The following is a 16,790-nucleotide window of genomic DNA, read 5'->3' as shown; positions in this document are numbered from 1 at the left end:
TATAAAACGCAACAAACATAGTATACAATTATTGAGTATTTAATAATATTTTATTTTGAAACATAATATTATAATGGTCCCAATTATTTATTTTTCATCCCGTTATATCAATGGATAACTGAATTACTATTTATCGTCTTACGTAAAATAAAATGTCAAATAATGTATAATAAACCCTGCATGTTCATCTAATCAATTATACATACCTATATAATCAATTTCTATATAATTTTACATTACCAATTTTCCATTATGGTTATGAGTTATAGTCATGGCAATCAAACAGAATAACGCAGTAAAATGCATACATTCATATCGTTCTTAAAACAGTGATAATACGCAATGTATCATATCATTAATTTTTAGTTTTACCCAATTTTAGGACATTCGTTAAGATCTAGAATAATTGAATCCAACCAATGTTAAATTTTTAGCTTAATAGTTTCTATGTTTATCCTTCCCTGTGTAAAATTACGTGAGATTATTATTCATTTATACCACACGAGTTATAAACGTTTGAATAGGTAACAAACGTACTCAAAATAAAATATAACACAAACAAAAAATAATGTAATAAACAATTATTCGATGAAAAGTATATAATTTAATTGATAAATATTTATAATGTACCTAAATGATTTATTACGTTCTATAAAACTATAAAAGGACATAGATTGTGATTTATAAAAACACATTGCTTAATAGATAGCTATATGCCTATATTTTAATACATTGTTTGACGTAGCAATGTTGCAATACAAAATACTCATACCTAATATATCTATTATCTATTTTATATATGTAACACGTTCTAAATATAATATTATTTAATAACAAGGAAAGAAAGTTCGATAAAAATCAAAACAACAAAAACTCTCTCTCTCTCTCTCTCATTCTCTCTCTATTTCTATATGTATTATGTTTTAATTTCTTTTTCTCGAGAAGAATGTTTTTCTAATGACAGTATTAAAATAAATTAACACTAAACTAAGTACAACGTTGCAGCTGGTTTCTACTGTAATAATTTTAATATAAATAAATAAATAAATAAAATCTAAAGTGTTATATATCTTAGTATCTAGTTTAAAAATATTAAAATGCATAGTATGTCGTCTGCTTAAAAATAATGATTTATATTGTCTAGTTCAAATAAATCAAACAAATCATACAAACAAAATATTAAAATTCACTACGGAAGTACAGAATCATAAATAATAATAATTAGTATAAATAAGTATACCAATGTTGTCAAAGTAATTAAAACATGTGTGGATGTATATATAGCTGTGAACCAATATTAAAATTATAAATATAATTCATAGGATCTTTTTCAGTTTTGTTGTTTAACAGAAAAAAAAATGCGCCTTGCAGATTTCGAACTCTGAATGTCAGTCTGCCGACGAATTTTCCATTTGTTGACGTTGGTGCCTAAAAAGTAGTAATTTTTGTCATTTATAAAGGTGTTACAACAAGATTATTCATTATTGTGAATACTGACTTCCATCTTTGGAACAACTGATCTAAGTCATGTCTATGATAATACGTTATGAAACCTTTGGGTTGGACTCCTTCGAACACAGCTACCACGCTTGGCTTTAAATTGTAGAAAAACAAAGCTTGGCCTCTTTTCGAGAAGTCTTGTGTTAACATCTCGATAACCTTGAATAAATAGTACAAAAATTAATAACAATATTATTTTTGTAACAAATCACATCATTGTTTGTCGGACCTTTGCCGCGGTAAAGTCCGCGCCATATATGTGGGAACAGTCGATGACCACGGGAAGTTCTCGTTTCAAACTTTGTTTCATCACTAAATTTCTCACATAATCGACCGACGGGAAAACCAAACATCTGTCCGGCGTGACCATCAAATAGTTTATGCCGTCCCGTGTCTGTAATCACGAATTTTTTTTCATATGCCAATAAAACTGCATTTAAATTTTTCATTAACGTACCTTATGCACTTCGATCAACAGTTTTGGTCTTGCCGCATGATATAAAATCGAAACCAAATTCAATCCAATACCTATTAAAACTCCTATTTCCAGTGGTAACACCAAACAAGCGAAAAATGTCGCCAAACCTGGTATGAGATCACTTTCTAAAGAAAAACGATAAACGCAAGAGTAAAAACCAAATATTACAAATTTGCAAAAACTCATGGCATATATATAGGTAATACAGAGTAGTACACCAAACATGCTCACCAGTCACCACCATTTTTTTTTCTTTAATAATGCATTTATTCAAGTTCTGATTTTTCAGGTAAGTATACCTATATTTGGTTTTATATTTAAAATGTTTAAAGGACCATATTTTCAGAAATGTATATTTTCAATTTTGTATACTATTTAAAAAGTGCCCTGAGCGACACCAACATAAGCTGTCAAAGAAGAATCGGTAATCACTAATACCCATTTTTTTCCTATAAGCTGTTAAGTTGATAACTTTTTTAAAAATATGAACGTATCTAAATTGAAATCTAAGTGAGTAGATTTCGAGACATTTAATTTTGTATATTAAGCATGGGCGTAGACACGGGGGGGGATATGGGGGATGGATCCCCCCCCATGACCTTTTTATATATATGTTAACTTTATACATTATACCGAAAATAGAAAAAATGATAATTCTATGTAATCAATTTTTATAAATCGTTTATATATTTTTTTAATTTAATCGATAGATAACGGCCTATCAGAGAATCATATACTAGGTAGTTGTAGGTACTGGTAGTATAAGCTGATAAGCCATAAAGTGTATTAGTTATTATCACTGCTATACCACGTTATATATATAACTATATCTTATATATCTTATATATCTTACCTATCTTATATACTATCTAGACAAAAAATCTATACGAAAATTTGCAAGTTTTTTGGGGTATACGTCATATCCCCCCCCCAATGAAAATTCCTGTCTACGCCACTGATATTAAGATAATATTGGTCTTGATAATAGATTTAGAAAATATGTGGACCATGACTATTTTAAAATCATTGTAATTTATTACTTATTACTAGTTTATAATAAACTATTGACATTTTATAACTTACAATAATTATCCGATTTTAAAAAGTAGGTAATTAACTCTACATTAACAAGTACTTGATTAAATATTGCATATATTTTTAACTTTCGTAAAACCATTTCTAAACTAATTATTCTACCATAACTCCATAAGTATACCTATTGGCTATTACCTATAATCTATATATTATAATTTACATTTTAAGAATTCAGAAACTAATCATTCTAATTTACATCTAGATACAACATTTTCAAAAAAAATAATTTGCTTAGTAATTTACAGTAAAAAAGGTATTCGTCTTCATTTTAAAAAGAGAAGTTTATATTGCATCAGGTACCAGATACTTCCTAAATAGTAGGTATACAAATCTAATTATTTGAAAATATCTCAAATATAAGGTATACTATGTGTATGCTTGGTATTATAACCCACTTAGCTATACGAGCTATACGAGCATGATAAGTTTAATCGTATTTCTCGTATAAATATGAATTTAAAAATCATGTACTTACTTTTCGATCTATAAATAGGCCTGACTACGCGCACTTCAACCATAAATATGACCGCAGCAATAATGATCGCTGCGAGAGCCGCTTTTGGTATGTAGTACAAATAGGGCGTACAAAAAAGCAAGGCAACGATGACCAAAATACCTGAAAAAAAAGATTAAAAATGTTGTGGTTAAAATAAAATGAACATTCAAAAACAATGGTTACGAAACTTGATCGGACGCTTCGTATCGTAAGTATTTTATACATATTACCATATTTAATTTAATTTTTTCGTATTTACGACAAACGACATTTTATAATACAGCATAACAATATTATAAATAAGAAATTATATTATTCTCACCGGCGTATAAGCCCTCCATCGGAGTTCGAACTCCACTAGCTGCGGTCACGGCACTCCTGGAAAAAGACCCCGAGCCGGGATACGCGTGGAAAAACGAATTGCCGATGTTGCACAGACCGGTCGCCATTAACTCTTGTGTGGCATCGACAGGTTTACCGTCAGCTGAAGAATAACGTATGTTCACAAAATATAATACGAAGCTCAGAAACTACAAAATTCGGAGCCATGTCAAGTCGGCCGAAGGCTCCACCTCTCCCCCCGCCATACACTGACCGACCATTATGTAGGCAAGAACTTTAGTAAGTATAATTTCAAACACGGTTTAAGAATTTAAATATAATTTATTTTGACCTGATTAAGTATGTAATATAGGCTTGTAATGTTTGTATTCATAAGCGCAACTAGTGGGGCTGGAGGGGCTTAGCCCCCCAAAACTTGTAATAGCCCCCGCAAAATAAATTATTCATTTGTTTCCCAAAATATTAATATATTTTTTAAAATTAAACTGTATTTCTTATTTTTTTTTTCTTGGGGTGGGGGGGGGGGGGAAATGTAATTATCTAATTTGTATTTAAACCTTACAATTATTTTATATTGCCTATAGGCTATGATAAATATGGTAAATATCATTAGCTGTATAATGCCTGTATTTGTTGAAGAAAAGCGATTTATGTCGGTTTATTGGTAAGATTATTATACATAGTTTTAATGAATATGCACTAAACTTAAGTATAGAAACAGTGAATTGCGAAATAAAAATCCCCGGAAAAAAATCCCTGAACCTAGGAAAAATAACCCCCAGTCTACGATGTTACTGACAACTATAGGTACATGAAATTGATTGATCAATTATTTTTTAAAAGTTAATTAGTGTAATAATTATCATATTATTAATATTTAATTACAACTATATTAATATTGGTAGTATGGTATACCTACTTTTCATAAAAACAATTAAAATATAATAAATAATTTTCAAAAATTAACAATAATATTATTTTGTTTTATATCATGATTTTAAGCAACATATTATGTTAATAGTCTTTTTAAAAAAATTAGGTACCTACTACCTACATTCATTGATTATTTATTTGATAATTATTTGTATCTATAAATAAAACTTGTATTATCGACTTCCTATAATAATAATAATTATTAATATTGACATTTTGCTTATCGTTAAAATATTATTAGGAAATATAATATTTTATTTTGGGATATAGTATAATACATAATATAAAAAATATTATTATTGTTAACGCCTGAAAATTATAATATACATTTTAAGAAATACTTAAGTTAAATTGTATTTAATATAGGTTAGGTACCTGTACTACTGGGTATCTACCTACCTATATATTAAAACTTTGAACATAGATTTGTTTTTTAATTTAAGTTTTCTTAAATCTCTACTTAATTTTTAATTTTTTCAATGATATTTAATATGTACAGTTTATACCTATACTATAAGTATATATTTGTAATTAAATATTATTAATGTGATATTTACACTAATTATAACGTTTAAAAAATATTTGCTCAATCATTTTTATGACGTATTTGTGTGTAATAAAAACTAATATTGTAGTCTGGGGATTTTTATTTTGATTACCATAGATATAGTATACTGTTATCGTGAAAAATTAAATTTGAGTAAATAAATATTTTTTTTTGTATCACTTTTTATATTCTTATGTGAATATATATGGTGGCGTGGGGGCATCACCCCCACGGGTCACTTTTTATGTAATTTCAGGTGGGGGCTACATCCCCCCCAAAATTTTAGCCCTAGTTGCGCTACTGCTTTTATTTATCACGAATCTTATATATAATAAGTAATACAAGCAATAATATCTCGGGAATTTTTGACTTTATGTTTACTGTTTTGAACGACTGAAATGCAACAATTAATATTAATTTAAGATATTTTCATATTGATGACAATTTATACGTATCAGCACCACTTTAAAAGCATATTTCAATAGCTAGCAATAGCTTTTTTAATACAAGCTAGTATAGATATGTATGTAGGTTATTACATTTTTTTTTTTTTTTTGATAGTAATTGTGCCCTTTACAACTTAAGCATTAAAATTCCTTATTTTTTTGAAAGATATAAATTATATGATTATTCTAATTGAGTGCTAAGTCAATATTATACCTACTATGTATTGTTAATCCAATAGACAAAAACTTTACAAGTACTAAATATTTTATTGTTAAACATAATGCTTACGCGTACAACTACTTAAGTGTATAAACCTATACCTAATACATTATACTTAAAATTGACTATTGGTATGTATTGTGCTTATAAACCAGTAAACAGTACCTAGAGTTTTAAATTACCTATCGCAAATATTATTTTGAAAATATGGGGCCATGAGGTGCTTTTATGTATCACACCCATATCGTTACGAAACTAACAATTAATGTCCGCAGTCCCTTAGCCACCCCCTCAAGGCTCTGTCTAGAATTGACCTACAACCACTGTTATATTACATTAAATTTAACTGACCGAAAGTTTTGCATATGGAAATGGTTTCGATAAGCGCAATTATCGGTAACACTATAACTCCAGAACCTATATTCGAGACCATTTCAAAGAATCCTACTGTAGTTCCGTTATCTCGCGTGATGCTAAACTTCGGCAGGTCGAAGTCTGGCAAGCCCGATGGTATTTTACCTGCAACACATAATAGTTTTAACGATCAGCTGTAATGGGTACCCATTACCCACCCACTACCCGTCGTGGTAGTCTGGATGATCTGCAGTGTTCGTCTCTACTTACCGACCACTTTGAACGGTATAGGTGGTATTTCGCTGGAGGTCACGTCGTGTCCCGTCGAAGTTATGTACACATAACCCACGTAACTGCTAACGATAACCACTATAGAATTTCTAAATGTACCGATCAGCCACATGGATCGGTTCATGATTTTGTGAAACGTGGTCTGCTCTTTTACATCTTTCGGCCCGATTTGATAAAGAGCCATTCTCTTAAAAACAGACAAACATAAAAACATGCCAACCGGTATACGCGATACCTTGTACAAAAGTGGCCGTACTTCAATCCCGTGGGCCGTGACCAGCTTTATATAGATACTTACCCTCAACAGAAGAATAACGACGATGCAAATTATCCCTAGCCACGTGTCACCAAGTTGAAAATGATTGATGTCTTTGGATATCGATATTATCATGTCCAATAGCGTTGTCCCCGCGGCTTTGATGCCAATCAAGTCTTTGATTTGTGACGCGACGATTAGTATCGCGACGGCCGACGTAAACCCTGAGTTCACTGGTCCGGAAATGAAATCGATCAAAAAGCCTAAACAGTGACAACATCGGAAGAAGTATAGTATAAATAACTAAGCATCATATTATAATTTATAAACAGCTGATGCGCATCCTACAAGGTTTACCTAGTCCCACTATGCTCATTAATAATTGGATGACACCTGTCAAGAAACACAGCAGCGTGCCGTACACGGGTCCAAGTCCGTGGAGCGTGTTGTACGTCATTAGCGATACGATGGCCGTCGGCCCCATGGGCACTTCTTTACAGGTGCCTAGGAAGACGTACATCAAACTGCCGACGAACGAACCATAAAGACCTTGCTGGAAACGAGATCGAACGCAGTAGTAAGTATGTACATTACAAGACGGTAAATATAGCAATCGGACGAATTAAAGGGGAAAAAACTATATTATATAATATACGAGTATATCAATTATTTTACTTGTGGCGGTAGACCGGCCAGAGCGGAATAGGCCATCGATTGCGGGATGAGCGTCAGACCGACCGTGATACCCGCCAGAAGATCTCCGATACAGTCGGCTGTGGTATATGTCGGCCACCATTGTAAAATCGGCAGTCTTTTGGTGATTGTTTTGTATGTGAATACTGTCTTTGAATTACTGTTCAGACATGAAGAGAATTCGTGAAATTTTTCTTTCACATTTTTCTTAGGTCTTTCCCCGACTTCGTCTACAACTGTGATACGTATTTAACAACAACTCTTCTTCTATCAACTTGAATACGTCTTGATGCATCATAAAGGTAATTAATAACCGTTTCCATTTAAAAACTGTTATTAATTAATATTATAATGAATCAATTCAAAATTAATTTCTTTTGAAGCTTTTATTGCAAATCTTAAGCAATCAGTAATAGAGAATAGTATTTTTAAGAATTAGACGTATATGTAGGTAGTGTTATTTACAGTATATTGCTTAATTGTTTTTTTTATAATTTTAACATGGTCCGTAGGTAATTACTTACGTATAAAGTCGTTGCTGCCTATTGTGTATTGAGATCTTAAATTGTTATCGTTCACCTCCATTTTTTCACATCGATTTTGGTGTCTATCTTTATCATCGTTAGTAATGGTCATTTAGATCAACCTGGAAATTAAATAAATAAATGCATTTAAATAGTTATATACTTGTATAATATAAGTTATATTATTTTTATTCTATATGTCATATTTGTTTATGTTTAGATTTTTTAATAAGTTGAGTGTAGCCTGAATCGATGAATTGATTTTAAAATCATATGCATGTGTTTTACTTTTTTTGTGTGTGTATACAGTAGCCATGTCAAACTCAAAGTATTAACTAGGCCAAATATATTGAATAGTTTATTATGCACATAGCACATATATAAAAAAACATTTTACATGCATTTTGAATTTTACCTTCGAATACAACAGGTATTTACAGTTAAATTTATTATTGTTAATTATTTAAATTACAAAAACTCAAACTAATTATGTATTTATATTTAAAAAAAAAAAATTATATTATTTATTTCTTTTTAATATTTACGATTTTTGATCGATCTATTGAAATTTATTTATAAACCTCTATGTATACCTCTCTCTAACATAGTTGTGATACTAAATGAAAAATGTATACATATTTTTTACAATCTGTTGTCTATTAATAATGGCAGCCACGGGTCACGTGAGGACGTGTTTGATGTAACTGGTGATTCACGAAAATAAATAGAAAAAAAATGCTTAAATTTTCAACTGTGAGAGTTGTTTCTGATAGCAAACTGGATCTAGTTTGTATACTTTTGAGAGGTAGAAATTGAAAAAATTCTCAGTACTTTCAAATTTGGACAAAATTAAATATTAAATGAATAATAACAATTCAAGTTATTATGCTGTTAATTATTAAAAAAATTCTGTTCATACTGTAACTAAAAAATCTAAAAAATATAGAATATAGCAGCGGTTCTTAACCTGTGGTCCTCAGCCCCCTGGGGGTCCGCGATACTCATATCGGGGTTCCGCGGCAGCCTTAACACATAACATACGTCAATAAGTGACATGAATGCATTATTATACAATATTGTTGGATTATTATTATTTTTTTTCTTCATATATAATATGTGGATTCTATACCAAATAATTGTATTATTAATATTTATTCGATAATCAGTTTTTCTTGTTCATACGAAATGTACACGCATACAGCACTATACTCCACAGTCTTATATTTAGGTACTGCCACTAAGTGCAGTTGATCGATCGTACTCAATCATAGTTATATTTAACATTTTTATAAAAAATTAATTGTAATATTTAATAATTATAAATGTGTATGTTTTTTTAAGTCTATTTATGTAATTTGTTTTATAAAATAATTATTATAATTTTGGTTATGATAACGTGAGATGTTTTGTAAAAAAAAAAGGTATTCGAAAATAATTTGGTAAGGGGGTCCGCGATTTCTAGATATCTTTCATAGGGGGTCCGTGATATACAAACGGTTAAGAACCACTGGACTATAGTATTGATTAGCCGTTGCTATTTATTAATAATATGTACATCGTATTTATTTATATATTTATATAGTTGACATTTTTTGTACGTACAATTCTGGACCCACAGCCAGATGTAGGGTACTGGGATGGTGGGTTCTCCCATCTACAAAATCTACTATACCGTATATAGCATAGATAAATTAAGTGATCAGCACCCTGCACCACTACATACCTATTACCTATATATTCAACCTTTATAATATAATATTGTTATTGGCACTGTTATTTATTAGTTAATTACAGTAAATTTGGTTTTTACTTCTTTATATTATTTTAATTATATTTTATGTTAAAATAGGAATATGTCATCAAACAGTTTAAGCTTTTCTACATTATTTTAAAAAAAAAATCAATCAACGGTCATGGATTTTTTATACCGCGTTAACTTCAAGAAAAATACCTACAGTATTTTTTTGCTGTTCTTGATATAATATTATCTTTTAATATTGCACAGTTATAATGTTATATGATAGTATAATATAGAGATTCAAATTGTATACTTAAAAAAGCATAATATCGTATAATATCGCTGTTATATATTCTAAATATAATATTCAACCTTAAATTAATTTTCAGCTAACTTTATTATTTTAATGTTTGAAAATGATGAAGAAATAATTCTATATTGTAAAAAATAATTAAACATTTGGTTACTTAACCTTATGGTTATCCCTTAAAGTATCAGTATGATTATACCTCAAGGTGTCCTTATGTACCTCTTCAGTTAAACGGTTATAACTTATAAATACATATACTATAAAATATAAGATATTTAATTTTAACGAATTCAAAATACATTACTTTTTTTTAATTATGAAACACTGTATGAAATAAAATGTTAATAAAGTTCTGCAGCTCGTATATCATATAGATGAGTGTGATGACCTATAATAGGTGTATAAGCAGAGGCTGCGCTCAAAATTATCCTACTGACCAATCGCCGTGTGAAAATGGCATTATTTTCATTTAACGGGGACCGAAGCACCAATATAATTGTTAGTTTACCATTGGCGCCCACAGGTCAGTGTCTGAGTATGGCAGCTGCGTAGGGCCCGTTAAAATTAGCCAACGCATATTATTATTATTATTATTATATCAACAACACGAATATAATGATTAATAAATTACTGTATAATAATTAATATGGAGCGCGCGTGTGTGACAAATAACGTCCGGATGGTCCATCTGGCAAACAATTAATAAATCAACCGTATGTACAGTATCGGCCCAAGGTTTTTTATCTCTCTTTTATTTATTTATTTTGTTTTTATTGACGGGAAAATAATCGAATCAACGAGAGACTTTACACGCACACAATGTCTGTTCAATTGATTGAAGATTGATTATTACTGTTGTACGACTACGTCTTTGTATATTGTCGTACGCTATGGCACTATGGCAGTGATAGTATTGATGTTTTCGGCGTATGCATACGAAGCGAATGGAAAAAAAAAGTTATAACGGTCTATTCCACAATCATTGCAAATCGTCGAGTGTATATTTTGACGACGATTAATGTTAATCTTTCGTGTCACTCTTTCATACGCATAATTACAAACATGAAATATACACGCGCATCATGTTGATTTTTTTCTACCATAAATCGTTGTGTAGAAATAAATCTGTAACTCTTCACTCTAGCAGTATACTATAATATGTACATAAATGGTTAATTTACAGTAAGGCAGTGTCAGTTCAATGAGTAGACATGTAGTAATTTATCATTGATTAATTATAGCGGTTTTAGATTATGAGCAGAACAGTGAATGAATTGATGTTACAATATGTGTTTTTACTTTTTTTATGTATATTATTATCTTTCAGAACAGTAAAAATGGATACGTTATCAACTTTAATATTATCTATTCTAGATGAAAAGTGAATCTAGTTGGTTCTTAGGTGGATCAAAAGTAAAAAATGTCCAGTAACATTCTTAATAATTGGAAATATCAAAAAAAATATTGTGAAAAATTGTAGTTTTTACGCAAAACCAGTGTTCGACCAAATCGATTTTCTTATTTAGTTGTATTTCAGAAAAAAATAACCGTAGATACTTTAAAATTTCATCAAACGTTCATATTAGCTAGCATTTCTTATACGTAGTAGCCAGTAGGTATAGTTTTCAAAATATTTCGACTCTTTTTGAGTTATTTATTGACATGTGAATTTTTTTATTGTTTTTCAATAAAAATGTTTATGCTAAATATTGGACTGTCAAGATGATTAAAAATTAACTCAAGATTCAAAAAATTCTATGACGAATGACGATATACACTCGAAATTTACTGTATATCAAATCGGTTACCTATGTCCCACTTTTTTATTTGTTTTTTTCATTTTTTATATTATTAAGTAATTAATTGAAGAATTTACATATATATACAGTTTTATTATTGGTATAAATCTTAAATTATTTTGCTTTAAGTTTTAATATTCCTACTGTCAGATATCAGATCAAATAATCAGATAGTATTATTATTAATTGCGACCTTGATTTATTTTAGCTTAAATAAATTTAGTTTACACTTTTAGAAATTAGGTACAGAAATCATTCAGCAAGAAATAAAGAGAATTAAGAATACCGACGTCACAGATGGTTTTATTTTCTAAAATCCTCAATTTATTTGGTTACCACAATTTTACGTGTATAAATTATGAATATCATAAAATACTCATATTTGTGTTAATACAGAAATTATAAGTGTACAAATAGTACCTACATTTTCTTTTATTCAAAAATGGATATAATATTCTAGTGACTAATTATGTGGTAAATTGTGTAGCAAAAGTTAACAAAATATAATTGTAAGGTAAAAACAAATTAGTCATGTATAAACAATACTACAAAATATTATGAATATTATTCAAAATATATTTTTATAACTTATTATTTATTATTAATAACAAACTATTTGTCTGGACCATTAAATTAATATATTAAATTAAATAATTTATTTAGTTATAAAATTATAATAACACAATTTATATAAATGTATCCCTAATTATAGAGATGAGTATCTTTTCTTTATACATTATAAATTCACAACTTACAATATGTTATTAAAAAAACAAGAAAAATCTGGTTGTTTACTACCATAAAATAATTCAAATAAAGGCCATACCTACCGATACGACAATATCTACATAAATATATAATATTATGCATTTATCCCTATATAAACGTATGTAGGTAATAATAATAATTAAATATATTTCTTATAAAATTCAACAAAATATTAGTTCTGGGTGCCTAATAATTTGTGTTATTTTTAACTAATAAATACCGTTGACAATTTTAATATTGATCAATACTTATTAAAGTATTACATAGTTTGAGTATTTAAATGTACATAGACGTAAATAATATATTGTATATAGGAGACATAATAGGCACGAGCCATGTTTCATTACTTGAGTATAATTCTTAATGTTCATACGAAGCCCATTAAAATGAACTATTAAGCCTGCATAGTTATTAAACAAATATTTTTAATTTGTTTGATTTATAATATACAGAGTGATCACCCTCATTTTTCCTTAAATAATTAATTAATTAAATTTTTAAGTATATTTAAAGGGCATATTTTCAAATATTTACATTTTTTTATACTATTTAAAGACTATTTTGTGGCGATACAAACATCGTTCTTCAAATGAAAACTTTTTTTCCGATACATTTTCTAGTATCTAGTTTTTGTTTTAAATTTTAATGTGTATACATCCAATTTTTACAAGTAACTTAGTTTCTAAATGATTCATTTCCTTATTCTAAGGGTAATATAGGTTTAAATATACAGAGTCTATGATGATTTTAAAATTATACTAATTAATATTAATATATTATAATTTTATAATTTGTTAAAACTGCCTGTGTTTAATAAGAATTAGGTAATGAGGTGCCTATAATCTAAAATATGACATCAATTTTTTTTAAATTTTCACTTTATGGTCCTAAGTCTAAAAAATTGCATTTTCATAAATGCACTATAAAAAATAAAAACTAAAAAGTGTGTCGCCCTGTAATATTTTCTAAAATGGTACATTATATCAATTTACAAGTTACAACTGCAGACCTTAAAAGAGTATAAGACATAATAATATGTAATAATAATAATTATCACTTATTGTCAAAAATAAATACGTCATTTTAAATTATTATTGAGTTCTACAAAAATCATATTTTTTTTTTATAGGTAAGTAACTGAAATATATATCTATTTATTTGAATTATAAGATTATATATTTATATAATAATTAGGTATACGATAAAAAATATACGAAGTCACTTTTACTAATTTTTACGATATAGCACATATAATCACAAAGTATAATATTACAATAAATATATTTAATTTATTCTGTGGTATAGGCAAATAATTAAAAGGTATGGATATTGCAAGTTATAAATAAAACAGGTAGGTTAGCCTAGATAGCCTTAACATAAATAATTATTCTAATATTCGACCGTAGGTACCTATGTCCTATTATACATACATATCAACTATAATTTATCATAGTTGCAATAATATAAATAAGGGTAATTCACCATGAATCCTCACCCACATTTTTTCATTAAATAACGAGTTTTTTCAAATTCCGATTTTTGGCATTCTTAAGTAGGTATTATACTAGATATTAATTGATGATCATATTTTAAATTATTTAAATTTAATATAGATACCGTTTCATAAGTGTTTAGTGCTAATACAAATATGTTATTTCATATAAACATGTTTTACCATAAAATATTAAGCAGATCATCTTTTGAAAAGTTTGATGAATCTATAAATCAAAATTTGAATTAGTAATCTTTGTCTTACTGAGTTAATAAAATAATAAAATGTACCTATAATATACTATAAAGATAATGTTCTTAACATTTTTTTCCAAAAATATAAAATTTATGTTATATTAAATTTAGTATTTATTATACTCGGGCAATTTTTACAAATTATATTATAATGTAAAACACTAAGGGCAGAATGCCTGTCATTGAGTAGACATTTTAATGACTAATGGACGTGTTAAATTTGAATGCAATAATAAATTATTGTAAAAATAAAAAACGATTCTGAGAGATGAACGTCTAACTTTTTGGTAACCAAGGTTAATTTTGAAGCGTGCTTTTTCCCAATTATTTTAGTCTTGTGAATTTTCAATATTTAGCTAAAAGTATAGACTAGATCCAAATTGCTACCACAAAAATAAAGCACATACAAGAAGCTTATAATTGATATATATCACTACATAACACACTTTAAAAGGTATATATTATAAATCCGGTCCCTATAGGCTATAAGTATATACTTAATAATTCAAAAAAATCCTAATTTAAATAAATTCATTATTAAATGGAAAATAGTGATGAGCATGTTTGGTGAATCACGTTGTATATCAGCTATATCATTATAATATGTATCCCCATCCCCACCCACGGCCCACAAGGCCTACTACTGGACACTACCACATTGATTGTAAATACTATATTTATAAACAATGTAGGTATATTGTGTAATATTTTCTGCTGTAACAAAATTGTAGATCCCCCCCCCTGTGCTCTGGACCAAGTATGTAAGTATACCTATGTTAAATACTTTAATAATTTGAGACGCACACGTATTTATGCCAACATAAATGTATTAAATTATTCATAGTCTGATTGTCAATCTAATACATATTTATACACATCGAATGATACAGTAATAAGTCAACAAACGATCGTCGTTTTCTTAAACATTGTTTCGACGCAATCGAATTTCTACGTTTTTTTATAAAAAAATATTATTCAGTCGATAAAATTGTCTATAATATTCTCTATTATAGACAATATTATAGACTCTATTATTTCTCTATTATTAGAGAATCTCTATTATACAATAGTTCATCAGGCGTAACTTTTTTTTTTATAAAATCAATTGGTACTTACCTACTCGAGAGACTCCCAATCCAAAAACTGTATAATTTATTGTATAGAATATAATATTATGTAGATATACCTATAATATTATAGTATGTTATGTTGAAGTATATATTGTAACTCGTAAGCCGCAGACCGTTCATTAGCAGTCGGTTATGACTTATGAGGTATTGTTCTTGTTTTTTAGACGATCATTAAGTACAGATCACACCGATGACCAACAGTACGTGGGTACTTATTGTATTATATAGATGGTATTAAATTAATAAAATCGATACTGTTGAAAATTATGACTGAAAAAATAAAAGCTATAAATCACTAAAGAAAGAATAAAACGTTATGTCGATGTCCGTAGTGTAAATATTGTATTAATGCGGCATGTGCCTACACGATACGATTGGTCGCGATACATAAACGTATACATATAGCCCTGTACAGGTGGCAAAGAAGTTTTAAGATATAGACTTAATTTAAGACGAAATTTGAACGACTTCGTGTAACATTTTATCGTACGCGTATTCGGTCGGATACTGCCGCGTGTCTCCGACGTTACACGAACGACCAAATACCGTTTTGTTGGACCATTTATTAGGTATAATATTATTATTGTTGTCATTATTAAAATTACACTGCTGTTGTGTTTACGCGCGCGCGATTGGGGTAATGCTTATTAGTTTATAATATATCGTACGGTTACATCGTTTAAACATCCACACGGTTATCAGCTGCGTGTATACATTCCACATATTATTATATTTATACTCATTAGCATAAATAGATTAAAGCGTTATTGTTCGACAATAATATAGTCCGTAAACTATAACGTGCGAACGGTGGTCGGTTTAAAAGAATGCTGGCTGTCTGCCAGTGGAATCTCCCCGCTGTCGCATTGTGCAGTTTATTATAATATAATTCGCGATAAATGATAATTAATAAATATAATATAAATTATGATTCAATCCGAAAAGAAAACATCAAGCATAATATTATGATTATTTTCTTTAAGGCACCCGGTGCCGATCAGTGGCGTAACAAGCGGGGGTGTTGGGTGGTACTTACACTAGGGCCCCAGAGTACCTGACATTTTTGAGGGCACCATTTGATGTGTTAGTGGTAACGGAAATTCCCAAAAATATATTTAAAAAAA

The 16,790-nt window shown here is 28.8% G+C and overlaps 1 protein-coding gene across 3 annotated transcripts in view; it reads right to left on the bottom strand.

Annotated features, from left to right (window-relative positions):
• Nucleotides 1-581: 581 nt before the first annotated feature.
• The window catches only part of LOC100159814 (sodium-independent sulfate anion transporter), a 25,223-nt gene continuing 9,014 nt past the window's right edge, over nucleotides 582-16,790 (bottom strand). The window contains exons 1-13 of one of the 3 annotated variants that reach the window (XM_016801654.2): nucleotides 15,653-16,169; nucleotides 8,176-8,297; nucleotides 7,634-7,887; nucleotides 7,316-7,511; nucleotides 7,001-7,221; nucleotides 6,682-6,889; nucleotides 6,409-6,576; nucleotides 3,892-4,053; nucleotides 3,549-3,689; nucleotides 1,958-2,103; nucleotides 1,730-1,894; nucleotides 1,499-1,659; nucleotides 582-1,428 (exon numbers count right to left, since the gene is read on the bottom strand). In XM_016801654.2, coding sequence (XP_016657143.1) covers nucleotides 1,389-1,428; nucleotides 1,499-1,659; nucleotides 1,730-1,894; nucleotides 1,958-2,103; nucleotides 3,549-3,689; nucleotides 3,892-4,053; nucleotides 6,409-6,576; nucleotides 6,682-6,889; nucleotides 7,001-7,221; nucleotides 7,316-7,511; nucleotides 7,634-7,887; nucleotides 8,176-8,287 — 1,974 coding nt within the window. In that variant the 5' untranslated portion in view covers nucleotides 8,288-8,297; nucleotides 15,653-16,169 and the 3' untranslated portion in view covers nucleotides 582-1,388. Of the gene's footprint in view, nucleotides 1,429-1,498; nucleotides 1,660-1,729; nucleotides 1,895-1,957; nucleotides 2,104-3,548; nucleotides 3,690-3,891; nucleotides 4,054-6,408; nucleotides 6,577-6,681; nucleotides 6,890-7,000; nucleotides 7,222-7,315; nucleotides 7,512-7,633; nucleotides 7,888-8,175; nucleotides 8,298-15,652; nucleotides 16,170-16,790 lie in introns of those variants that run through there. The other 2 variants (XM_008181023.3, XM_003240180.4) reach the window with 2 other exon arrangements.

This window comes from Acyrthosiphon pisum, chromosome A1, assembly GCF_005508785.2.
Source record: "Acyrthosiphon pisum isolate AL4f chromosome A1, pea_aphid_22Mar2018_4r6ur, whole genome shotgun sequence".
NCBI lineage: Eukaryota > Metazoa > Arthropoda > Insecta > Hemiptera > Aphididae > Acyrthosiphon > Acyrthosiphon pisum.
This window is presented reverse-complemented; position numbering and strand designations above follow the sequence as displayed.